Source organism: Magnolia sinica, chromosome 12, assembly GCF_029962835.1.
Source record: "Magnolia sinica isolate HGM2019 chromosome 12, MsV1, whole genome shotgun sequence".
Lineage (NCBI taxonomy): Eukaryota > Viridiplantae > Streptophyta > Magnoliopsida > Magnoliales > Magnoliaceae > Magnolia > Magnolia sinica.
In genome coordinates, this window is record NC_080584.1 from 13,382,019 (window position 1) to 13,395,934 (window position 13,916).

General features: G+C 38.8%; 1 protein-coding gene and 1 long non-coding RNA gene across 4 annotated transcripts in view; both read left to right on the forward strand.

Annotated features, from left to right (window-relative positions):
* Positions 1 to 13,916, forward strand: part of LOC131219938 (uncharacterized) — a 237,233-nt gene that overhangs the window by 146,882 nt on the left and 76,435 nt on the right. The window contains exons 31-39 of the mRNA XM_058214923.1: positions 926 to 1,157; positions 1,622 to 1,772; positions 3,428 to 3,801; positions 5,982 to 6,279; positions 8,193 to 8,349; positions 8,495 to 8,556; positions 8,764 to 8,835; positions 10,370 to 11,092; positions 12,195 to 12,335. Of these exons, the coding sequence (XP_058070906.1) occupies positions 926 to 1,157; positions 1,622 to 1,772; positions 3,428 to 3,801; positions 5,982 to 6,279; positions 8,193 to 8,349; positions 8,495 to 8,556; positions 8,764 to 8,835; positions 10,370 to 11,092; positions 12,195 to 12,335 (2,210 nt within the window). The remainder of the gene's footprint in view (positions 1 to 925; positions 1,158 to 1,621; positions 1,773 to 3,427; positions 3,802 to 5,981; positions 6,280 to 8,192; positions 8,350 to 8,494; positions 8,557 to 8,763; positions 8,836 to 10,369; positions 11,093 to 12,194; positions 12,336 to 13,916) is intronic.
* On the forward strand, positions 8,386 to 13,485 carry LOC131220946 (uncharacterized). Of its 3 annotated transcripts, none has more exons than XR_009158922.1 (8): positions 8,386 to 8,655; positions 8,764 to 8,835; positions 9,178 to 9,302; positions 9,828 to 9,901; positions 9,981 to 10,020; positions 12,071 to 12,118; positions 12,213 to 12,335; positions 12,956 to 13,485. It is a non-coding gene; the product is annotated as an uncharacterized LOC131220946 (long non-coding RNA). The 3 variants fall into 3 exon arrangements; XR_009158923.1 differs by having other exon boundaries at positions 8,386 to 8,575; XR_009158921.1 differs by lacking the exon at positions 8,386 to 8,655 and having other exon boundaries at positions 8,662 to 8,835.

Genomic DNA, 13,916 nt, shown 5'->3' on the forward strand with positions numbered 1-13,916 from the left:
GCCCATGGTTGATTTTTACCATATACAAACCATTTGGTAGGCCACAGAAGTGGGCCCACTAATTCAAATGTAGCACTAAAGTTTGACAACGTCTAAACATATGAGAAGTTTCAACCCTAACAACAATAATAAAGAGATCTATTTGTCTTCTTTTTCTTCATCTTCATCTTCTTCTTTCATTTTGGGTCTTTGCAACCTTGAAAAGATGATCCCAACTCTTCCTGCTTTGAAAATTTTCAAAAATTATAGTTGTTACTTGAAATTCATTTACCTATAATTTGAAACATGACTTTTCTCATGTTTAAATATTGCAGCTAAAAGTTGTAATCGGATTAAATCCTACAATCTGAACATAGACAGACATATCCATCCAAACAGCCGCTATAATCTGATTATCTGTAAACAGATTCGTACTTACAAGCATCCAAATGACCCTGAGAAATTATTCAAATTACCGTGTCCACATGTACCACCCATCTGTCACGGGTTCAATAAAGAGCTGGTTGACTATATGGATGGTCTAGATGGCTGCATGGGGTATGCGAATGTGCTCCATGTTATCAAGATTTAGGTTGTTCGTGTAGTGGTCCTCAATGTGCATGTACCATGCCCAGATATCCAGTCACTAGGTGAACCACATATGCATGAAACGCAATTTTTTTTTCAAAAAAAAAAAGGGAGGGGGTTGGGGAATGGTCCACATTTGATATATATTGTAGCCCATCTGATGACTAGACTGGGTTGTTTTCTGGCTTCTATACATACACGGTGGGCCCCACCTAAAGAATGGCCTGGACCTCGAATCCACTTGCCAGCAGTGGCACATCTGAGGCAGGGTACAATTCAAAATCCTATTGTAACAGGTGGCTGTAGGAGAGCTTGATTGTACTGCATTTCAATGCTAATGGCTGCCATTTCCTTGCAGGAAATAGTAACTTGCATCTAGATTGGCATACCCGCTTTAAGATATGCTTGGGGACGGCAAGAGGTCTTGCTTACCTTCACGAGGAATCCAGGCCACGCATTGTTCACAGGGATATCAAAGCCAGTAATATTCTGCTTGATGCGGATCTCAATCCAAAGATATCAGATTTTGGTTTGGCCAAGCTCTATGATGACGAGATGACCCACATGAGTACACGCGTGGCAGGGACAATGTAAGTATTGATGAAACTTCCCATTTGCCTTCGATTTCATAATTTCAATCTTGGGGTTGGTTTGCAGAGTTTGGTAATTTCCACTTGGATCTTCAATTATTGCAATGCAAGTCGATTGAGAAGCCAAATTCAGCCTAAATTTCTTATTATGGGAGGGTGGTTTCTGTAGAAGTGCCTCAAACAGTTAATATAATATTCTTAAGGGCACGTTTGGACACTCAATTGAACTAAACTGCAACAGTTCAATTTGACATAGAACAAATGACCAATTCTATGCGTTGAAGTTGTACCCGAAATGAATTTAGGATTGGTCTCTCTTAGTCTGCCATTTTGGCAATTTTCACCTCACTGAATTGAATTATCAGAATTCAATTTTATTCTGCATCCAAACGCAGCCTACATTTCTTATTACATGTTGGTTTATATTTGTGTACCTCAAAACTGCTATCCTTGTATTCTTGAAGCGGCTATCTTGCACCGGAGTACGCCATGCGTGGACATCTAACGGAGAAGGCTGATGTATTTGGATTTGGAGTCCTTACTCTGGAGATTGTAAGCGGAAGGCCAAACACATGCCAGAACGTGGATTTGGAGAAGATGTATCTTCTTGAATGGGTATGACATTAAAATTGTTCTACTAACATGAATAAAAAACGAAAGGGCTGAAACTCGAATTCTTTCATTTTGGAAAACATTACTTCATCTCTTGAGAATATGAAATTCTTTGGTTGTAAGAAAGATGAGACAAAAACACTTATTTAAGTGCTCAAACTCAGATGACTTTAGTCACATTTTAGTTGAATTTGGATGTTCTGGCACCCAAACAAATAAGCAAGACGATTCAAATCGAACATTAAGCATCCTGGATATTGTGTTGTGGGTAGAGAGAGAATCCTGGACATTGCAGTTCCTGAAATCCCCACCACCCCAAATCACATAACTGATCAAAAGCACATCCTTTCTAATGAATCATCTTCCAGGAAGCTGATTTGGGGTACATCCAAATGCAAGATTAAATATCCGAGTGGTTTCAAGTCAAAACTTTACATGTCCTGGATATTGTGTTGTGGGTGAAAGGGGATCCAAGATATGGCGGTTCCTGAAATCCTCACTGCCCCAGAATGTGCAACTGATTGAAAGAGCATCCTTTCTGCGCTGTTGATTTGGGGTGCATCCAAATGCAACCTTAACTACTGGCACACATGCATTTTCAACAACAGATATGGGGCTCTTGAAATATCCGTCCCACAAACCCGGCGGACATTTTCCGTGAACCTTCAACCGCATAGATGATTTAAAATACCAAAATCTTGAAAAAAAAAAGAAGTAATGATTAGCTATTAATTAAATAGTTCTATTAAGTTAAATAATAGCCTTTCAAAGTGGAGAGTGGAACTCAGGCATTCCCAACTTAGCTTCTTCTTCTTCTTTTTTAATTTCTCTGTTGTGAATGTTGGATCAATGCCCATGAGGCCCTCTTGAACCAAGCAGTTCATGGTGGAGATCCTATTAATCCCCACATTGGCTTGTTAATCAAACTTCTAAAACTATATTGATTTTGTATTACTACTATTATTAATGTTACTTATTTTGTAAAACGGTTAGGATTGTTTCCCAAATGAGAGGATCATTTCACCTTCAAAGAGTTGATCTGACCAATGGTCCCAATCTGTGGATCATTCAGTGGGTAGCATGTCTCTACTCTATTCTCTTTTTGCACGGAGTGAAATTCTTCATTTTTCATGTTTCAGCATCCATCTTATTGTTTTGTATGTAGTGGCAACCAATCTCCGTTTGCTTGCTTTTGATTCTGAAATAACGATCCGAATCACAGGGTTGTTTCAGAACTGTCAAAATTGGTAATGGATTCTAGTGCTTCAGATTGTGAGAATCATTAAATTGCATATCCATGCCATGATGGTGTGGCACCTATGCAATATTAATGCCATTCATCAGGTGGGCCTGATCATCGTGAACTTCCCTGGCCTGAAAATGTGGTCTGCTCACTCATCAGGTAGGCCACTCATGTACCCAGAAAGATAAAATGGACATTTAAAAGAAAATGACCAACAGGCTGTATTCAACATATAAGTTTGGCACCTGATAGGCCATCCATCCTGATTTTTGGGCCAGATCATCTGGATTCTAGATGGTGGGGCATTAGCACAAATGACCCAGATATCATTTCTCATTTCCTTTTCTTTTTTTTTTTCCTTTTGTGTGTGTGTGTGCGTGTGTGTGTGTGTCTGATCTGTTCTATGACCTTGCAGGCTTGGCATCTCCATGAAAACAACCACGCATTGGAACTGGTCGATCCAAAATTATCCAATTTTGATGAAGGAGAAGTAGCTCGGATGATCAGAATTGCTCTTCTATGCATCCAGGCATTGCCATCGTTACGCCCACCCATGTCACGGGTGGTGAACATGCTGCTGGGAGAAATTGAAGTGGGCGCCGTCTCGTCGAAGCCAGGCTACTTAACCGGATTGCCATCCAATGATACAGGCAGTTTCATGAGTGATGATATTTCGAGAGCATCAGCTAGTTTAACCATCACCAGCCAACAGTTCTCATTGTCGTATGAGAGCTGCTCATCCCTGGGCGCCACTAAGCCAATGCTGCATGAGGATATCGGAGATGGACGGTGATGATGACTGCTTCCGCTCTCTCCGTACATGCATAAACATATATGTATCTATATACGACCATACATATTCAGATGCCAGGCAGTTTGGTTGTTGGTATTATAAGAATTCTATAAGGTGGGGCTAATTGATCAACGGTTTGGATCTCCCTAAAGGTTGGATATCTTGATCAGGCATTATGCCCGGTGGACCTATTAAAGTTGTGATTAAACTAAATTCATGTAAGTGTGGTATGCTTTAATTGAGTTAGACATTGTTGGATCCTTTTTAATTCTGTATTAGATTTTATAGTTGGTATTAGGGCATGCCTGGTGGACCTATTAAAGTTGTGATTAAACTAAATTCATGTAAGTGTGGTATGCTTTAATTGAGTTAGACATTGTTGGATCCTTTTTAATTCTGTATTAGATTTTATAGTTGGTATTAGGGCTGATTGTGCATCGGTTACGTGGATCAATACATATTGTTGAATCCTTCCGTGAACCTTTTGGGCTACAACAGGACCGTTCATTCATTGAGATCCAGACATAGATCTGGCCAATGGGTGCTTTTCCACATCTGATTCCAGCATCCAATGATGACAGTGGTGTCGCCATTATCGCTGGATTCCTTCTTTATCATAGAGAATCGACCTTGGGTCTTCCAAACCCTGGCTGGAAAAAGGGGAGTCAGCTCTTAGATATGTTGCAGTCGGATTCCGACTAATTGCAGGGAAAAACCTTCATGGCTGCCGGAAAATTTTCCTTCTCCCCTTTCATTATGCCAATATCCATTTTTTTGCATTGTTTTCTGTTGCGGCGGAAGTACTTGTGCCCCTTCGTATCGATTTTGGTGATGCTGGAAGTTTTTCTAGTGTTTCATGTAATCAGGACTGCTCTTTTTCTGACATTTTTGGCAAATATGTTGTTTTGTAAATCTGAATCTTAATCTATTTAATTTCTAGTGATTTTTGTCATTTGTAGAGAATTCTGGGCCATTTCATGAAGTTTACTAGAAAAGGTGATGTCTCCTGGATATAGAATCTGAATATGTTTTGTGTGAGGGCCTTTTTTGTGTTTTTTATTTTGTTGCGGAATCTAAATCTTTCTTGTGCTTCTGAGTTGTTTTTCTCTGTTTGGTATAGAGAACTTCTCAAATGAGTTTTTCTTACTTTCTGATGATTTTGCTTCTGATTTGGGATTTCTGGGGATTTTTAGAGATTTGTATTGTAAAGAGGATTAGGGGTTTTATGCTTGGATCTTGAAAATTTTCGTATGGGTTTTCTGATGTTTTTGTTTCCAGTTTTTAGAGAATGACCCTTGTTGATAAGTACAACTCTTAGAGCAATTACCCATGACAACAAAATGCCACAACAAAACGAGCTTTTGTTTCTTTCTCCAATATTAGTTCAATCCAAGCTCTTCCTTTAGCAAACACTGTTATGACTCAGTCCGACCATGGTATCAGCATGAAAGCAATGCTGTAACATGTAACTCTCACCAAAAACCACCCACTTTCCTTTTTCACTCTATTGGATGGCAATAGTAATAAGCGTGATGCAAATATGGGCAAAAGGGCAGAACATTTGGTGTTTTGCAATTTTGCAGAGTTCCAAGTCATGTTAGAGTTGTAGACTACTTGTTTTTCTGTTTCTGTACATAATTCGTAGATACCATATGGCTAAATTTTTATTTTTATTTTTTTTTAAATGTATTTTCTAATTGGATGAACATGAGATTTATTAAGGAAGAAAGAGAAAGGAAATACAACCACGACATAGAGCTATCGGCAGACTGGAATCAAACACAAAGCAAAACAGAAAAAACTCTGCTGCAAAGACAGACCCCGGAACCAAAGGAGAACACTATCTCCAGTCCACAGTTAACATCTGACCATTATTAATGCCCTCCTTGGCTAATCTATCTGCCTCTGGATTTGCAGAATGGGGTACATGAACATGAGACACCGATATGAATGACCATAGGTCTGAAGCTGTTGAGTTTTTTTTTTTCTGTTCTCTCTTTTAAGGGTCTGAAGCTTACAAGATGATGTTACAAAAGCCTTAACCGAACTAACCAGATTTGATCCACCAAATCACATTACTTCCTTTCAATGATTAGAGGACAGACTGATTAACAGATAATCTGACCCCTTGGGGAAAAGTGGCCACTTCGGCATAATTTGAGTTTTGAATACCCAGAGGACCTGAGAATTCCAGCATGACAACTCCCAAGCCCTTCCGCTTTGAACTTGCGAGGCTGGAAGTGGACGGTTTTGCAGATACTGTTAGAAAATGGTGGCAGTCCTTAATTGTTTCAGGAACAGCTGGGTTTTTTCTGTCTCAAAAACTCAAGCTCCTCAAAGGAAAACTAAATGCTTGGAAGGAGTTTCTATCCAAAAGATCAGTAATGGCAGATAGCATTATTTCTGAATTAAACGAGATAGATATTAAGGAGGAAGGGGTTGTCTTATCTGTAGAAGATCGAATACTTAGGAAGGTAATGTAATTTGTCCATATCAACTTTATCGAGCTAAAAGATTGCAATTGAATTCAATAATGCACGCTAACACAACCTAAATGCACTTCAGGTGAATTGGTTGATATCTACAGTGGGCAGCACACTTTTGTTTTACAAAAGCAATACTTCTTTCATGGGTGGCTGATTAAAGATCTTCCTGTTACCTCTGTGTTTCTGAGGGCATATTAGTTAACGTGTTAGACTACCATGTGCGCTTTCCACCATTTCTTAAATGATGGTGCGTCATCTGCCACACTAGTAGCATATATGCCAGTCAATTCAGACTATCCAATTTGTGGGCCTCAATGTGGCTGAAATGCATATGCATCGAGATGAGCCATGTATGTGCAAATTTACTCCTCCAAACCCATCTAATTGGACTGTGGGGGGCACACATCCAATGGTATCCTCATTTTAGAAATATACTCTCTATTTCCAGTATTCGTGGGCCATCACCAGAAGAAATACCCAATTTCCAGCAGCATACATCAACTAGATACTATTTTAGGAGTATTAAAGTCATACATAGCTAGTCAATCCTCCATGCAATCAACAGACACATTATAGGGAAGGAAATCGAGTCAACCTTATGGTATACTTAAAGCAATTTCTCTGTTGGAATATGTGCTGGTTTTAGAATGTTTCACTCTTCATTTCTTATTTACTGCTCAGAGATTAGAATCGTAATGTCCTTGCCTTCTTTAGATTAAGATCGGATTATTCTGAAATAACCAATAGGGGAAGCGGATTAGAGAAAGGATATGAATAATTGACAGGGATTGTCCACAGCTTTGTAAGGGCTATAGCATGTAAAATTCATGTGGGCCATACCATGTAAAATCATGCCTCAAGCCTATAAAATCACATGGGCGTTACCCACCTGAATTTTGGAAGCCAATTAATTATGGTGGGTGCATGTTGTGAATGGATTGGAGGGCATATACAAAATACAGTGGGCCTTACATGCAATCTAGATCACATGGGTGTTGCCCACCTGAATTTTGGAAGCCAATTAATCATGGTTGCAGCTGTAAAGAAAAGGCAAGAACCGACTGAGGAGGTGAAAGATTTATCTAGGAACTTTGACCTTTTTTTTATAGTGTGTTGCCATCTCACTTGGAATGATCACATGTTGACTGGATTGTCCATTGCCAAATTTATGCAGTGTACTGATAGCTGTTAAAGACAGGAATATGACCCGACAAGCTATTGTTGTTAAGCCGGCTATACTTCTACCAACATGCCAAGGAACACAATATTTGTTCTGTGTGACTAGAACATTGCTCTTCAACTTTCAGGCCAAGTTCGTCAGTGCGCACACCAGACAAAAATTCAATTTGTGAGGGCTTTGTTTTGTGTGTCTATCATCTGTTTGCTTTATTTTCTTTTACAGGGTTTAGAAATCATATCATGACCTTATAATGGTTGAATGTAAATAATGTGTACTATTGATTTTAAAACTAATGCAATCATTTCTCGGGTAGAGAGATTTCATGGTATGTTTCATCTTTCAGTTTGTACATGAAGTGAGCTAAGTTCCTGTTCATAAGTCAGATTGGTTGAATAATTCTAACCTGATTGGGACACTTGTTTGTCAAGTAAGACCATTGGACATATTTCAGTTTTGACTGCCCAATAAATCTCCCCCAATCTGATAGTCATCCAATTGCATTGAATGATTTAGGGTGAAACATATTTCTTCACAAAAAACTTACCTCTTGCTAAGCAATCAGATTCAAAAATCAAAAGCAGAAGTTGATCGATGTCATGCATTGTTGGAGAAACTACAGGTGGTAACTGGTCGGTAGATGCATGTAGATGCTTCTTGTGTAGTTTTTGCAGTTCAGGCATTCATTTTCTGTAGAATATTTCTTCAACATCTGATATTATAGGTTGAGAAGGATGATTTTTTCTGGTGGGAAAAAGAAGTGAATATGAAAGTTGATTTAGCTGACATTTCTCAAAGAACTGCTGCAATTGTAGGCTCTCGAATAATCGAGCTAGAAAAGGAGTTAAAGAGGCAAATTAGTGAAACAAATCTGCTCGAGAGTAGGTTGGAAGAGGCTTCGAGATAACCAGGTATGAAACTTTTGAGGTGCACTTTCGATCTTTAATAAAGGACGTGGAAAGTGTTCTTTTGCCTTTTGTCCCACTTCCATGTGATATCTCAAAGGGACATTTATGTGCATTTCAGGATGGAAAGAGATCATTGCAGAGTTCAAGGGACTGCTTTCATCTCTCCCCAAGGATATGGATGTTATGCAAAGCTGACTAAGTGAGTATAAAGAAGCTGCATTGGAAGTTCATTCTCTACGAGCTGAAGTTCAATCTCTGTCTAATATCATTGATAGGAAGGTGAATATCACTGCTTGATTTACGTGCAAGTGCACATCTGCATGCGTATCTGTGCTGGTGTACATGTGATATATTGTTTGAATGGCTAAAGGTTTAGTCTCAATACAGGTAACTGCGTTGGGAATGCTATCGAGTAGATCTGCTGAACAGGTTGCTGAAATACAGAAACTGCAGGCTGTGGTATGGTCGCTTTCTTGTTGTCTTCTCTGGTGTGAGGTACAAATGATTCTAGAGCTTAATGAGGCAACAGACACCGTCACAGATACAATGAATGAATAGAGTTTGCCATGGTCTATTGAATCCACAAATTCTAGTTTTGATTTATCGACTGTAAAATCTAGTTTTGCACCCCATTAGCACATTATAGCATGGGTATTTGTGAATACCAAAGTTAGTATTTGAAATCTTCCTGTCCTATTGGCTAGTTGGAAATAAATCTAGGCTCCTTAGCATATAATAAATGTTGATTGATAATAGACCACATATCTTGTTATCAGATATTGACTGTTCTGCTGATTGTAGGTAGGACTTGAGGGGAGTGCTAATGGACGATGGTGGTTGGATGCTATCAGGAAGGCCCTCGAATAAGGAACAACATTTGAACTTGTAGGATCTAGGCAGTTGGCTGGTTTGCTTATATCCATAGGGTAAGTAATTATTCATTGATAGAGACATCAGAAGTTGGTCAGCGCCGGCAAAAGTTTTGCCAACACACCCTTTTACCGGCACTTGTCTAGCTCTGGTAAAGGAAAATTTTCAGAATCTTCTCTTATTCATTTTTCAGCCCTATTTTGGTGATTTGCAATTTTCTAGATTAATTGATTGGGTAGGAAAGAAGTTGTTTAAGCCAATCAGTCCTGTATATGAGATTCTCAACTGAGCTTCGAGGTTAAGCATTTTGTTATCTGCCAACTCTATGGAGGCCATGAATCTCGTATTGAAACTTGAAAGAGCTATGCACCTATCCCTTTCTTTCCTCAAATTTGTTATTCTTTCTAATAAAAAAATTTTTATTCTTAATTGAGTTCATCTAATCTCACACGACCATGCCCGCACAATGATAGGTTGAAAAGCTTTAGCTCTTAATTGAGTTCATCTAATCTCACACAACTATGCCCACACAATGAGAGGTTGAAAAGCTTTAGCTCTTAATTGAGTCCATCTTTGTGCAGCTAGCCATAGTTCCTTGCTAGCTTGCTGGTGATACTGTGACCTGGAGCTGAAGTTAAAGCTCTTCAGTTCAAAGGTTTGGGAGCCTTCATTTAGTTTTTCAGAGTTTTACCACCGTCTTGACTGAGTTGTGATCAAATCAAGTTTTTATGCAGATTAGTCCCAATGAAATCTGAAACCAAGTAGCTCTTCAAGGTTTCTATTTATTTACTTTTTTCTTTAGCTTCGAGTGCTTCAAAGGGAGCAAGTTTTACAAGGTAAGACAAACAGGATTGAATTCTGAATCACTTTAAAACACAACACTATCTCTATCAGCTCTAATAATAAGCCGGAGACAGTTTTTAAAGCTTTTAAACTATGCTTTCTATACTTCCCCACCCTTTATACTTAAGGGTAATGTAGTGGTTATATTTCCAACTAATAAAAATGGGTTTATCTATTAAGAAAAAGAAGTGCTAACCACCACTAACAAACAAGGTTGAATCTACTCAGCTTGGTTAAAACCGTCCTGTAAATGGCAAAAAGCAATGTGGGGTTGAATCAGTCTGTCGCATGTATGCTCTCACCTGTTTTGATGGCCCTCTCAGTTGAATCTAGACTGAATCAGTGGTGGGCGGCTGACCCAGGTGGTAGAAATCAGGCGCAGAAAATGATCATTCCAAATCTCATCCTCTGGGAGATTTGGATGGCTAGAAACACCATGAAGATGGGGGGTAAATCGGCCTCAAGTGGGGCTACAATAGCTCGGATTAACTGGTGGATATCCTCCATTTTTGTTGAACGGTCATCCATCCCTCACAACGTGAGGTTTGACGTGATCAAATGGTCGAAACCCCCTGTGGGCTGGGCCAAGCTCAATCTGGACGGATCGGCCAGAGGTAACCCGGGACCGGCTGGTGGTGGTGGGATTTGCAGAGACTCCAATGGTGACCTGCTTTTCGCATTTTCAATTGGGTTCGGGATTGATTTGAGTAACAGGGCGGAGCTGCGGTCTGTATGGAACGGGCTTTCGATTTGCTTGAGTAGGGGTCTGTCTAGAGCGGAAGTAGAATCAGACTCCAGATTAGTGATTAACCTCATCTCAGGGTCCTCCGTCCCTTCTTGGCCTTGGCATCATGGGCGTAGGAGAATCACTGATCTCATCAACAGAGGATCCTTCCTTTTTTGTCATATCCCAAGGGAGGCAAATGCCCCGGCGGATGGGCTGGCGCGTCTAGGCAGTGGCTCCCAAGGGCACTTTTTCTTCTCTGGCCTGAATGAGCTCCCTGTTCATATCAAAGGGCTTATTTTCTTAGACAAAACCAGGTTGGGCTCCATTAGGAAGAGGTCCTAATTTTTTCCTCTTTTTGGGTTTTTTCTTTGTCATATGATAGGCCCCCTTTATGGGGTGCCCGAAATAGCTGTTCAGGCTCCTGAAAATCTTGCCAATATAAATAAAATTCTTTTTTGAAAAAAAAAAAAAAAAATTTTAAAATGTATGCTCTCACCTGGTTTTGTCCCTTGACATGTGATTCATTTTTAGTGATTGTCTTTCTCTCTCTTTTTATTTATTTATTGAATTTTTTTTTAACATAAAGTGACTGATGTTTTTCACTGATGTCATATCATAAAATTATTGCCTAAGGATGCCAAAATTTAGTATTGTTTAGTAGTTTTGACTAAATCAGTTCATCTGCATGCATGTGCATCATATCAAGAGAATATCCTACTAAAGACTGGAAGAGTCAGTATTGTGGGGAGTTCTAGCATACTTCTTTCTTATTGCATGCACGACATTACGGTTTGATATCAAGGATAACCGAAGTCAGCTGATATGAGTCGCAAACACCCAGCATACACTAAAAAGTTCCTTGAAATATACTGTAACTGTTGGCCTGGCTTCTTTCAATACAAGATTTATTGGTTAAGTGCCTAGAATTCTCTCACCTATTATTTTGGAAGAAAGGTTCAGTGGTGTTTCTGCAATAGGCACAACTGACATGGCATCCATTCTTACTTAGCACCCCTGACCTTAATTACTTTGCTTAGGATGTGTTTCAGATAGATTATTAAGTGTTCTGTCAGAGTTTCATTTCATTTGATATACAGTTTGTTCTATTTTTATTTTTTTACAAGAGTGGCTTGCCCAGAAGAAAATATTGATATTCTAAATTGGTTTTTGAATGTCAGACATTGCGTTGGAGACAAAGTGAATGTTCTTTTCTAGCCTCTGTTTTTTGGTGATGCTTCGGAAGAATTGTAGAAGTTTATCAAACTTTGATCATCAATGTGGGAATTCAACTGAGTCGACTTGGTGAGTTCTGGATTTATGTTCATGACAATCATATTTATAGTAGCTTTTAGTCATTTTCACTTTCATGTTTGTGAAGATTCTCAATTTGAACCAGTCACGGCCTGTTATAGGATGCGGGTGGCAAAAGACCGGTGCTCTCATTAACCTCAGAACTTTCTACATCGTGGGAATTCCAACTATTGTTCTCTTGGCTCTCGTCTTCCATTTTGGAGGAAAGGTGAGCTTTCATCTTTCATGGCTACACCCTTCTTGTAAAGGTTTGCTAATTCAATAGATAAACAGACATCCCAACACATGAGAATGTGGCATACATCTCACCGGTTATCAAAATAGGCTGATTCAATTAGCAAGTTGCTATCACATGCTTTGAAATGATCCCCTGACACATAATTGCTGACAGTGCATCCTTATATATATATATATAAATTTTTTTCATCAAGTACCTTATAATTTTGTTATATGCTTGCATCAACAACTTTCAGTTTCTAATAGAGATGAGGTGGCTGTTGTCCACACATGTACACACATAACTTGGACAGTTTCTTAACCTATGTTGCTCAATCTCCTTGGATACAGAACGGGAAAATCAAAGATTATTAGACATCAAGATCTCTCATAAATAATCACTGTTAACTAAAATGAGACAAACTTGTTTTTAGGCATTCACCAAACAGGGCCTTTGCAAAAGTTATGTGACACGGAGTTCAATACTGTGTATTTGCATGCTCATGTAATCCAATGTATGTAGTTCAAATTGTTCATCCACCTTACGGATGGCCCCTTGAATTCTGTATTTGCTTGACTTGTAATTATGATGAGATGCTCTTCTTGTATTAGCATGTCTAAACAATATGACAATGCTGGAGCAAGTTCTAGCTTGAGCCTGAATGGCAGCCTACTAGATTCGGAGGATGACAGGATTATTGCCAATATCCTATAAGAGGAACATGTTGGAGAGGATATGAGACTTGGGAAGCATCTATCTCATTTAGATTCCATCCTGGGAAGACCCAAGCTCATACTTTCTTGTAATGTTTCACATACGCCGATTTAATGAATTGCCCACTCTTACCTTCTTCTTTTTTTTTTGCATCTTTTTTCTTTTTTTCTTTTTTTTTTTTTATGTCCCTTTGTGTGAGAAAGCTTTCGCTGTGATTTCTGAGTGGTTGTAAACAAGAGAATGCCTGAAAAGTTTATTTATGCTTAGAAAAATGATGGTTAGAAAAAGAAGTTTAAGGTGTTATTTGGCACCATGTATTTGGAGGTATTAGGGTGTAAATGCATATTTTTATGCGCTTGATGCCATGCAATCGGAGGTAAATAGAATAAGTGGTAAATGAAAAGTTAATTTTTGATGTGTTTTGAAATCGCTTTGTTGTGATAGATATCTTGTATTCTGCATGATGGTGTAAGGAAAGTTATAAATATGGCTCCAATGGGGGTGAGGGGGCAAACCCCTGCGTGTGAGATGTGATTTGAAGACCAATTCAGTCAAAAGAAGGTATTTTTGGTATTTTCATGCATGACCTGTAAATATTGTTTATGGGGTTGAATTAAGGTTATATAAGAAACTCTTTTATGTTTTTCTGGTTTTTAGGGTTAAAATATTGTTAGGGTTGTAATCCTTTTGAAAAATAGTGTTTTAAAAGGGGCTCATCCATGGAGTAGGCACAATGTCTAACCATATAAATTCTTTATGCTTTCTGCATGTTTGGTTTTTTTTATTACTTCAATTTGTTTTCTTACTCTGTGTTGTTGTGAATTCAGTGTAATTGATGTTTTATAAACTAATGGAGCT